The following is a 12,666-nucleotide window of genomic DNA, read 5'->3' on the forward strand; positions in this document are numbered from 1 at the left end:
ACATTTTGTGTTGTGAATGATAGGCAATTTATGGCCTTTCCAGAATCTGATATTGCAAAAACAGTTGTAGAAATAAATGTCATATTTAGTGTTATGAGTTGAAAATGCGATCCATACATCACAAAATAAACCATCACCTCCAGTTTATGTTAGTTCTTATATGCACTACTGCATTGTTGTTTGCAAATAATTAATTGTTTCAAGCACCACAAATAGAAGCAGGACTTCCAAGGAGAATATATGTATCTATTGGGAGGTTTTGAAGTGAAGGCAATGCTTTCAGCAGATAATGCACAAGCTCATTCATCTTATCACAAAGAGGAAACATACATTGTCCTGGGACCCCTTAAATATATTGAAATGACTGACCCTGGCAAGTGTACAATAATCTGCAGTTAGACTCAACTTCACCTTCAAAGGAAGGGCTGTATCTGCGTGTCGTAAATCCAACGCCGTCTTTAATGCTGTTTCACTGTGGCTATTACTTTGCTGCCCAAAAGGGGCCACACAATGTATCTTTCGAAACGGCTCTTCCGAATTTAGTTGTATAAACATGCGTGATGTTATATGATATATTATTGGGATGTTTCACAACTTATTTTTTTTCTTTTAAAGAAAAAAAAAAATCTCCTTCGTAGTTACAACTTCCTTTCCTTCTTTACGAAATCCCAAACAGCCACATCCTCTGACACTCTTGTGTCTGTGGCCTGTGGCCTCACTGCTGTCCCTAGCAGTGCTGTGCCATATATTATATATTATACATTTGCGTACGTTTGTGTGTTTTTTAACGGCATGCTGCTAAAGCCATTAAAGGTGCTGGCTGATAAAGTCTGGTGGAGGCTCAGGGCAGGAGGGAGACGTTTCATATGTGATTAATCCCGACTTCCAGAGGAAAACAAAAGCAGCCATCCCGGAGCAGACCTAAGCATGTTAGCTTCATTAGGGAGCAGAGCGCATGTCCCTGTCTCTCTCTCTCTCTCTCTCTCTCTCTCCCCCAACCCCTTTTGTCTGTTTCTGGCTGGCGATGATGAGGTCTTTGCACACAACAGGGCTAAGTAAACCAGGAGACATGAAAGCTCAGAGGAGAGGAAGCAAGAAAGGGAGGAAGGGAGCTGCAAACGTTCTTGCAGTGCTGCGAATATCTGGCTGAACAATACAATACAAACATGCATCAAGTTCTGCCAGATCTTCGCAGCGATGAAAGAAGTCGAACAGGCCCACTCCACTGATTTGCATCTGCGCAGGAAGATTATGCACTGACTTCATAAACTGGCCTTATTATATCTTCTCTGTACACTTTCAAGGTTTACAATATTTCTGTTTTTTCTGTAGGAGCTTCTCCACTCAACCGCTGAAGTGTAATGCTATTTTTGTTCTTTTTTTTAAAGGTTCCTATGTTTCCCGTTTTTCCCCAAAAGGGTCCTATGTTCCTCGCTTTCACAAAATACGTATTGCGACTGGGGAACATAGGACCCTTTTGGGGAAACACGGGGAACATAGGACCTGGGGAACATAGGGATGAAACCATTTTTGAGGCTTGTCAGTTTGAAAATAACACTTTCTTTTGACGTGACTCCATGCTTGCTGTTAATGCAAACAAAACTCCTACAAATAACATCATTTTGCTCCTGAAGGAAAATTTGAACTCAATATCATAGACTCTTGGGTGTAGTTGCACCAAACCAATAGTTTAATTACAATGTCCAATGTACAATGTTAACCTGAACTCCTAACATGAGATCTGGTTCCCTCAGTTGACATTGAAGAGATCTTACAATGCCAACACATTAACTAGAACTCCTAACATGAGATCTGGTTCCTTCAATTGACATTGAAGAGATCTTACAATGCCAACACATTACATGTAACTAGAACTCCTGTATCCCATCACTAGAAAATGTGTTTGACTGCTCTGATTTGATGTTACTGTTTGTAGGGAAGGCCTGGCTTACCTGGCCGTGAGGGACTGAGGGGGGACAAGGTGAGCTGCCTGTATGATTGATGATTGTGTTGGTAATATGCTGAACACTTGAGGCAGAACGCTGAATTGAAGACAGAATTATTTTTTTTATTTTTTTTCGACATATGATTAGACATATTTTTATATGAGGTGATCTTATTACTGTTTTGATGTCTGTGTTGTATCTGAAGATTGTAATATTGGCGTTGGCGTTGCAAGGATGTTTTGTTTTTGTTTGCATGCACGCTACTATGTCTTCTATGATTCATTATATTATTATCTTCTCAAGGGTGAAGCTGGACTACCAGGACCAAAAGGAAACAAAGGGTCACATGGAAACGCTGTGAGTTACAGAGCCATTCAAGCCCTTTGGAATTAGTTTGCTCAGTTAGGATCATGACCAATATTTTTGTCTTGCTGTTATGGGCTCACAGTCCATCAAGATAGTACATTCTAATCTAATGACATTACATTGTGAAACGTTAATTAGGAAAGAGATCATACATTACCATTCATGTGGTAATGTATGTATGATATGCCCATAAACACATATTGCCGTTTTTGCTGTTTTACTTTCTTTCTATGTACTTAATTACAGTAATTTGTCAAGTAGTGGTTTATTCATGTAGTCAACGTTACAACAATCTGTCAGAGAGTTTTGTTGTGTTTCAGGGAGAATTGGGGTTACCAGGGATGCCTGGCGAAGTTGGACAACCTGGACCTAAGGTTACAAAGCAAGTTTTCTCTCTTTAAAACAAGTAAAATGTTTAAGTAAGGACTTTTGAGGGGCTTTTTTCTGCTCTTAAGTGTTAGCTTTTACAACAGCCCTGTACAGTGCTCTACTTGTATTATAGTCATTAGTCAGCATGTGCTGTGATTATGGATTTGGCACTCCAGTCAAATATATTGTTTTTAGCGGCCTCAAGCCCAGCTAAGTGAAAGGAATTGGACATCCAAGCCTATTGCATTCGTCAGTGGAATTTGGGAGGAAATCAGAAGAGTCTGACTCTCTTGACTCCCCCCATTGACTTTCATTAGCAAATCCTAACAAGCGCCAGTGTGCATTGGTTACTGGTGTAGACGCAAATCAGTAGAACACAGACATGTTTCGTGAGATTTTCTACTTTTCATTGGCTGAGAGTCAAGCTGTATTTTAAGGACCCTACTCATTTAACAGGAAAAAGAGAAGAGCTGAATTGGAAACTATAAATTAGCTCCAGATCTCCCCTATGTAGGATGTAAATACTGCTTTAAGTGTTACATTAAATGTAGGTTATTCATTGTTTATTCATTAAGTGATCTGCCAAGAGTTCTCAGATGAATAATAATGTTATTAAGTTATTTACTGTCATCATTCTTTACTTCTTTTGCTGAAATGAAGGGAAGCAAAGGGGAGGCTGGAGAGGCAGGTCTACCAGGATTTCAAGGGCAGGAGGTAACCTCATGTTCAATTTCACTATACGTACAATAACATTATATTTACACTCCGTTTTTGGTTGTACCAATGGCTATGATGATTATGATGCATTCCCGTATGGTGTGGGCTGTGTCTAGGGTAAACCTGGAAACCCTGGAATCACAGGCCAGCCAGGACACCCTGGGATGCCAGGACTGACAGGACCAAAGGTATTCAGTCATAGCACCCCCATAAACACTCACACAGAAAGTATTCTTGCACGGTTACACCAAGATGGTCTAGTAAAACAAGGTGATGACAATGTGAAGGTCATGTTTTTTCCAATACTGCTGAATTTTTAAAAAATTTATACCCATATTGTATGTCATTTTGGCTAAAGAACATGCAAAGTTGATTAATAGAAACACACAGGCTGTCTTTATAATGCCTGTAGGGGGTAAACTGTTAAATTGTATAAGGTAATCCCATTACCAATGTAATTTTTGTTTTCTTTTTGTTTCCGTGTTTAAAGAGCGAGGAAAATCACTGACAACATTTTCAAATAGTAATCTGTGCCAACATCAAATTTATGGTCACTGTTTCCAGTAACGTACCTCTGATAATTAACTCCAACAAAAAAACTATAATTTATATAGTGGCAAACAAGCAAGCCATTCACGAAATGGAATAAGCAATTCACCAGTAGCCTGTAATACACACATTAAATGGAGGCAATAAAATAACTAATTGATGTCAATTTGATTGCTAGGGGTAAGGTGAGCTCAAACAACCTGACATGTTATTAAGTAATATTGCCACATAAATATAGCAACTAACTTCAACTGACCTTGTCTCACCATAATTAAGACAAAAAAAATGTATTTTAGTTTTGTCTGTCACATGACAGTTATGGTTTTCCAGCGTAGCCTGGCTTTGCTGAGGAGCAATTTGGCCATTCTGCCTCAATGAAAGCTGTGCAGCAAAGTGCCGCAAGAATAGCCGTGCACTGCAGGGCTTACACGTGAGGCTCCAGCTGTTGCAGAAAACAGAGCTGTAAAACAAACCTGATACTTCGGCTTGTAAACGGCACAAATGACTATCCTATGAAGATATTCTTCCATCTGGCTATGCCGCGTTCTGCACACCGCAGCAAATCTTACCGTTTGTAAGCAGTTGCCTGTCTATGAAAACTAGACTGCCCATGTTTGCCTTCCTGGTTGCCAGCTCACAGATTTAAAAAAAAAAGAAAAGTTTTTTAACGCTGCACCAACCAAAGACGGCATGTTTGGTCATCTTAAGCAAACCATGCAGAGCCAACATCATATCAGTGTTGATGCTGTAAAAACATCAGACTGACTTTAAGACCCTTTTGGCAGTTTGTCCACATGACTTGATGGCCTGGCACACACAACGCGACCCTCTCCTTCCCCAAACGGCCTCTGATTTATAGTGGAAATTGGGTGTAATGTTGTTCATGTGCCTCTTTACTACATGGCCTGGTGTATAAATAATTCACTTACTATTATTTACTGCATCATTTTCACCTCTGTTCGTTTGGATAAACAGCCCCTGTGCTTTGTGGTGTGACTACAGAGGATGGCATCTGATTAGTAACTGGGAAAAGCTGGCAGGAAATCTGTCATCGAGCCTTGAGGGGTTCTACGAGAAGCGAGAGTTTTTGAATTTAGAGTCAGATGTTTGGTCTTTTTAAATACATGATTATGCTGAGTTGTGTAGCCTGATGGATTTTCCTGTATTAGCTTTGTGACTGTTCAACTGTGTCTTCCAGGAATAACAAACATGGTGTAATTTTGTCAGATCTATGGCCTACAGTATTAGCACAGGGCTATGTGGCAGAACAATAACACAAAGAACATGCAGTGCTGTGCAATCCTAATTTCTTTTTCTTAGGCATCAGTAATATTTGATGGTCATAATAGGTTGCCACAAGTTCGGGTTGATTGAAACCATGCAGTCTAACTTCTCTCGTCCTTACATGCCAAAATCACAAATATGTATCACATTTTATGGCTTTAATTCCATCCAGATCAGAAAATGCACTGGTTTTATTGCCTTACTTTCCTTTTGCTTTGTCATGCGCTCTCTCAACTGTCCACGCCCTCCATCTACATTAGTAGTTCTAAGCCACCAAGTTCATTTACCCTCAGTTCTAAATAGGGAGTATAAACACTGGTTAAATACCAGAGATAAACTATGAAGAAAGATGGAGATGCCTCTCTCAAGTGGCCAGGGTTCACACAGTTTCACTGTTGATGTGAATGTGATTACATTTGTTTGAATTCATCTAACATGTTTTTTTTTTACATTTATGTTAACTCGTCAATCATAATATTTTCATCCAGAATAACGTCCGTTCTCGTATACATTTTACTCCTATGTGTGTATATGTGCTTGGAATGGACGTATGATGAGTTTAGGCAAAGGATCATCCCCTCATATAGAAGCATAACATGCAATTGACTTCTCTCTTTCTCTCTCTTTCTCTCTCTTTCTCTCTCTCTCTCTCTGGTCTCTTTTGTCAGGGACAACGAGGTGATGTGGGGGAACGAGGCCCAGAGGTATTTCAGCTGTTTTGTATAAAGCTGTTCATCTATGTGTGAGATCTTGTCCGGTTGTTCTCCAGACTCCAGCAACTCTCCCATTCCACGGACTGATTCCAGTGATCTATTCGAACGTCAAGCAGAACTAAACTTTAAACTTGGGCCTTGCAGCATTCCACCCAAACAAGTCATTTTTCATTTGGCTAAAAGAGCGAAAAGCATTAGGTCTGCTCACAGACATTTGCACGAGCCAAAAGACATCACAGGGATGGCTGGCATCCCTATGCTCCAAACCTAATTAACCATCCCAGTCTCCCTTTACATTCTCCTCTTTGAATGCACATTATATGTTTGCGTCTGAACACCTGCCAGATTCAGTGAGCCTATAAATCAACCACTGTGATTTTGATACTAACTTTCACTTGATACAGTGCTCTGTTTTCCCCTTACGCAGTCCAGTGGAATGCTAGATATTGAAAACATTTAACCTTGTGCTTTGCCGTGTCGAGTCCAATACGACCAACAGGATGGAGTCAGGTTTACGATGATTGAAAATATTGTATTAAAAAAGCCCACACGTTCGAGCACACTGCGTATCTGCTTTGGAAAACGTGAAGCGTTTCATTCTTTATTTCCATGTGCGGAGTCTCGTCCAAGCATAATCAGATTCAAGGTTTACTGCAACCCTCCAAGTGGTCACTGTAATCCTTTCATCATGCCATGGAAAATGGGTGGCCGCACACAGGATTTCCACAGGGAAAAGAGGAATGAGAAATAAAATTACAATATCACCAAAGTATTTCTTGGAGACATGATATGGTTCAAACAATCAAACCACCTAAATACAGTGGCTGAATGATTTCCACCCAATGCCACACGGGTTTATTACTGTGGTTGAGATGACTGAACTGTGAGGGGAGACATGTGCAGCCTGCAATGCAGTCGTGACGTCTCTTTAAAGATACTGATGAGCAATGTTGCTTTTATTTATTTATTGTGCTTTTTTGGAGACTAATTTGTTGTAATTTTGTCTAAATCTTAAATATGCAGCATAATGCCTGATGTTTTTCAGGGTTTGAGAGGTGAAAAGGGAGACGAAGGTGTTCCTGGAATTCCAGTAAGTTCCATTACCCAGCATGCAACATTTTAAGTTAGTGTTCATATCTTCGGGTTTAGTTTTGTAAGGAACTCAAAGAAGCGACAGGTGTGGTTGTAATATTTCTAACTTTGTATTTGTTCATGAGTGCTCTCATATTCATTTACAGGGTGGTGCCGGCAAATCAGGACAAACAGGAGAGGTTAGCCTGTCACTCACTATGCCAATACCCCAGAGAAAAAAAAACATTGTTTTAGATGTAACGGCACTCATAGAGTATACAGTATACCTCTAAAACTGTGCACATAGTTAAAACTGGTAAAAGTTAACTGGTAAATGCAATGTTAAAACGTTTGCCACAAACAAAACGTTTTCCAGGCCGGTGCTTGTGCGATCCTGATGCTGTGCTTATGTGCATGTCAGAAAGGGACAAGAGGAGAACCCGGCGAGAGAGGACAAACGGGCCACCAGGGAATGCCGGGACAGCCAGGCCAGACGGGCTCATCTGGGCCGAGAGGACAGAACGGAGACTCCGGCTTACCAGGACTTCCCGGACCAGAGGGACGACCTGTGTGTGTTTACTCTTTACCTGTCTATGAGTGGACGTACTGTATGCAATACTGTGTGCCCTATTCCATTTGCAATCCTAGTCCATGTCACATAAATATTCACATGTATTCATTATTGGGGTGAAGTGCAAAGTCTTAAGTCTAACTCTAAGGCTAATTGAATAACAAGGCAAAATCTATTCAATAATTTAACACCATGACCAAGATCCTAAGCACAGACATTGGTGGGTCAGCTCCCATGTGCTCCTTGATGGGTTTAGTTTATTTACCTCCACCAAGGAGGTATATGTTTTCATTGGGGACCGGCGTTTGTCTGTCTGTCTGTCTGTTTGTTAACAAGATAACTCAAAAAGTTATGGATGGATTTCGATAAAATTATCAGGGAAGGTCGGACATGACCCAAGGGAGAAACAATTACATTTTGGGAGCGATCTGTAATTCCGTCGGGATTCCAGAGGCGTTTATGTATTTAGCTTAGTGGTGTAATGGCATGGTATGGCCACGTGGTGGCGATCTGAATAGTTTAGCTTCAAATGTATGACAACCTAGGAAGAACAATGCTGGTGGAGGTCTGCGCTCTCTGAGTGCTTTTCTAGTTTATATAAGATACTCACTGAGTGACTTTGCTCTTTGTCCATCATGTACTGTACATTTGAGCGTGGTGTGCATAATCATGTCATGTAAATATTCATGTCACATTGCTATCATTAGAGAAGATTTCAATGTATATATTTTTTTGTATTTCAGGGAAGACATATATCTGAAGAATATATTCAACAAATATGTAGAGAAGTCCTCCGAAGTAAGTATTTATATGATCTACTCTGGAATAATACTGGTCAGTGATCTCCGGAAACCCATTATATGCAGGAAGACCATGTGCTGACTGATGGGTGATACAATTAATCTCATTTGCGATTTGTCCTTGTCAATGCAGACACAGCGTGCCTGAGTGGCATTTTTGACTTGTATTACTACCTCTGTTAGCCACCTAAATATAATGGGAATATTGTGAAATATTGCATAATGGGTTAACCTGCACGGACAGTATAGTGAGGGATGATTTCAACCCAAAAGTTGCTTGATGAATCAAAAATGCATGAACTTACTTTAAAGAGGTAGCGCTAGCACAAATAAAAAGAAATGGAACAAAAAAAATAGAGTCCTGCCCCTGCGTTTCATTTCAGATGAGATCCCATCCTTGATGCAGAGCCAACAGCGCCAACAGAGGAGCTGTGACCACTGCTACACCCGGGCGGGGAGCCCGGGCGTCCCCGGCCCTGTCGGACCCCAGGGGTCACGGGGCTTCCCTGGGATGCCCGGATCTAACGGCATGCAGGGTCATCGTGGCATTCCCGGGCGGCCTGGCATCCCTGGCCTGAAAGGTGATGGACGATGACACATGCAGGGCTGTGACCATCTGCGAGCGATATATAGCACGTCTCAGGGAATCTACCGTCCAGTCTAAGGCCAAGGACAAAATAAGTAGCTCCTGTCATTGTAAGCCCGGTTTAATAGTGTGGATTGGCCTTTGCAGCAGGATTCCAGATCCATTCAGAATTATTGTTCCTGTCTCTCATGATTACCTTGGCTGTTTAGAGTTCACATAAACAACACCAATGACATGGCAATCTGTTGTTTATGCCGAGGACCATCACAGGGTCTCTGTTTAGGTCCTTGAGAACAAATGGTGTTCCGGACGTTTTAAAAGAAGAAATCTGTGCAATAAAAGTCAGGCTGCAAATACCATTGAAGAGAGACAATTTTACAACAATGGTCTCTGACTCAGTCATTTGTTTTGGGGGTTTCCAGGAGAGATCGGAGAAAAAGGCGAAAGGGGGAATCCTGGAAGATCAGTGGTTGGACAGCCAGGCATACCAGGACTTCCAGGTAAAGTAGGGCCTTCCCTTCTCTGTGTTCACACCAAACACCAAATGCTTTCATTTAGGAGCACCAACCTGGCCACATAAACACTTGGCGCAATCTGAATATTCTCACAGGACTCTAACTAATGCGTCATTTATACCCATCGTATTTTCTGAGTATCTGTTAGCCAGGGGTCTGGATTTTAACTGCATTCAGGAACTGCTTTCGGTAAACCCTGTTTTTAAACCCCTGGTAAAGCCACAAACTCTCAGGGCTGCAGTGTCCCGTTGAGTAACTCTGTTCCATGTTTTTTTTTTTCCAGTTCTCTGACTCGGCTTTGGGGAGTCCCTGGGCTCACCCCAGACGGGCCCGTATTAAAGTTTATACAAGTCACTGGCATTTCTCTCTTTCTTTTACAGGTCCAATGGGACCCCCAGGGGTCAGCAGCACAGGCCAGCCAGGTAAGCCAGGGCCCCCTGGCCTGAACGGGGAGGAGGGGAAGAGGGGCTACCCCGGGGCTCCTGGACAGCCAGGGGTCTGCCACCCTTCCATGTGCTACGGTGCAATCATGCGGAGAGATTCTTTCAGCAAAGGACCGAATTATTGAGTCGCACTCACAGTTGCTGATGTTGCCAAACAGACCATACGTGGGGCCTGAGGTGCTTTGTGTACGCTACAGATGAAAAATCGAGAAAAAAAAAGGAAAAAACACTAATACAGCAAATCTTTCCAATCTCAGGAAGATCTCATTTATTGTCATGGTTTCTTCTCCATGGGAACCAGAGAGTACCTCTAACTGTATAAATAAAAACAGTTCCATGTGTGAGTGTATTTCTATCATATTTAAAGCAACACCGACAACCGTATAGCACTCACCTTCTCTGTTTAGATCATTGCTTTTTTCCATTTGCTTTGCTGAGAGATAGTGAGCTATGTTTCATGATTTCATGGTGTTGTTTCATGATCATGATCTAGTGGTGGAATCAAATGTACTTGCCAACGAGGAGATATCTCAACTCAGTCGGCGAGGCATTTTCTCCTGCTCTCTAGCTCCCCCTGTTGGTTCGTGCTCTCACATCTGTCTTGGCTTGCAACATCGAGTTCCCATTGCATTTTGCCACTAATAAATTCCAGAATCACATCATTCGAAGCCTTCGCCAAAGGTTACTATTATGAAATTGCTTTCGCAACAAGGGCTTCTCCACTGCGAAGTGTCTCATGCAAATGCCTCTTGCTTTTTAAATTTACTCATGTCCTTGTTTTCCCATTTGGATAACGCCACCTTTACACTGTGTGGTGTCAGTGAAAACAAACATTACACATGTTTTGCCATTTAAATCGAGCTTGCCATATAGCTTTGCATTAAAGCTGCCATTTTGTCAAGACCCGTCTTATTAAAATATAACGATAATAACTAAACGCTAAATTGTGAAATGAGCCAGATTTTCATCATGTTGCCACACTTAATGCCTAAATGCAATGTCAAATATTTATTATCTATGTATGAGTAATACTTCTTTTCATAAATAGGCTTCTCTATTTCAAGGGACCATGGTTGTGAACTAAAATGGTCGCCATACTGTCTCTGTATCTGTAAACCATCACCTTGCAAGTGCATGCAATCAATGTGCATCTATCTGATACATTGTCTTTGCTTTACAGGACATTCCCATTACTGTTTGATGTTATTTATAAAACACCTGAATTCAATTACTGCTTTTTACCATTTTCATTTCTTATTTTCTAATTTTATTCAGGCTTTTAATGTGTTTGAATGAGTTTTGTATTGCCTTTTGATATTATTAATTAAAAACTTTTTTTTAATTAAGTTGAACTTCTCAGTATTTTCTGTCAGTCATGTGTAAAATAAGAGATACGAATAATTAAATTCAGGTAATTGAATATAAACAGGTTATTAACTGAATAATTCATACATTCATACATTTCTCCTAAATGATTTCCTCAGAAAGTATGCAACATAATGTGTATTCTAGGACTGTCTGCCATAATGAATTACAAACATTTAGAACGATAATGACTGATGAACTTGCCTCAGGCATTTTTTATGACTAGGCCTATGCCTGAAGATGCTACAGCGTGAAATGTTTCTGGAAATGATGGCCCAAGGCTAGTCTTTAGTGGCCTGTAAAACTTTAATTCTTCAAACGGTAGGTTCAAAAATGCAATCAGATTGTATCAGAAATTCATTTCATGTGGATTTTGGCTTACTTCACAACGTGAAAATTGTATGTAGTTTAGAGGTCATTTAGATTATGCTGAGAGCATGCAGAACAGTTAATGCAGAACAGCATTGATGTAGTCTGTAACGACATTTGTAGACACTAGGTGTCACTGTTGACCAATTTGGAAGACTGCAGCTCCCTATCCCACCTGAAATGAAACACCTCACAGACAGGAATTAACCCTGCTGATTTTCAGCAACACTGTTCTAGATGTAATGGGACCTCTCAAAGTTACAGGTCATATATCACTGTTACAAGTCCACGAACGCGAAGGCAAGGACATGCCAGGTCATTAGCCAAGGTACTTTACCTTTTTCCATCTTTCAAACAGCACATGCGGTTTGACCAACACAAAGTTATAGGCTACATTCTTACCAATAAGCTCATAGTTAACATTGCAAAGTTGATACAAATACGAACGCATAGGATAGGCTAGGCTACACCAAGACAGTCTAAAGAGCTCGTCAACGGTGAAAAGCCTACATGTGAATACTTGTGTACTGTTGTATAAATATAGGACACATACTGCACTACGAGCTACAGTATACATTCAACCGTGAACATGCCCCGAGGAAGGACAGGTGTTGGTAACGTTTCTCTTACTGGGTGGCAAGTCGACATACAGCAATCAGACTGCCTTTCTTTGCTTTGAAGTTAAAGTAATGTAAAGGTACATTTATTTTTCACATTGTTAAGTTTTCCATAATAGACTGCTGATATCGATATAAAGATTTAAAAGGTTTTGCGTTTGTCCGTGTTAGTAGGCTAACATTTCTGTAAAATGGAAACGACATTAATGAAACTACAAATTCTGTCAGTTAAATTTTAATGCGATAAATCCCCCTTGTTGTTGAAAATCTGTCAGGCATAAGATACTCACAGACATTTTACGTCGAGAACGTGTTTGAGCGTACCTTTCAAACGAGCGCTGCAGTATTTTTCTTTGACTAATTAGCAGCGGTTTCAGATTTCAAG

General features: G+C 40.7%; 1 protein-coding gene across 5 annotated transcripts in view; it reads left to right on the top strand.

The window, feature by feature from the left end:
* LOC134063933 (collagen alpha-1(XXI) chain-like) overlaps positions 1-11,266 on the top strand; it is a 35,009-nt gene extending 23,743 nt beyond the window's left edge. For 3 of the 5 annotated variants that reach the window (XM_062519691.1, XM_062519693.1, XM_062519692.1), the window contains 13 exons: positions 1,937-1,981; positions 2,250-2,303; positions 2,633-2,686; positions 3,342-3,395; positions 3,515-3,586; positions 5,900-5,935; positions 6,990-7,034; positions 7,183-7,215; positions 7,437-7,583; positions 8,330-8,384; positions 8,770-8,967; positions 9,395-9,472; positions 9,868-11,266. In XM_062519691.1, coding sequence (XP_062375675.1) covers positions 1,937-1,981; positions 2,250-2,303; positions 2,633-2,686; positions 3,342-3,395; positions 3,515-3,586; positions 5,900-5,935; positions 6,990-7,034; positions 7,183-7,215; positions 7,437-7,583; positions 8,330-8,384; positions 8,770-8,967; positions 9,395-9,472; positions 9,868-10,055 — 1,059 coding nt within the window. In that variant the 3' untranslated portion in view covers positions 10,056-11,266. Of the gene's footprint in view, positions 1-1,936; positions 1,982-2,249; positions 2,304-2,632; positions 2,687-3,341; positions 3,396-3,514; positions 3,587-5,899; positions 5,936-6,989; positions 7,035-7,182; positions 7,216-7,436; positions 7,586-8,329; positions 8,385-8,769; positions 8,968-9,394; positions 9,473-9,867 lie in introns of those variants that run through there. The other 2 variants (XM_062519694.1, XM_062519696.1) reach the window with 2 other exon arrangements.
* Positions 11,267-12,666: the final 1,400 nt, after the last annotated feature.

This window comes from Sardina pilchardus, chromosome 18 (assembly GCF_963854185.1).
Source record: "Sardina pilchardus chromosome 18, fSarPil1.1, whole genome shotgun sequence".
Taxonomy (NCBI): domain Eukaryota; kingdom Metazoa; phylum Chordata; class Actinopteri; order Clupeiformes; family Clupeidae; genus Sardina; species Sardina pilchardus.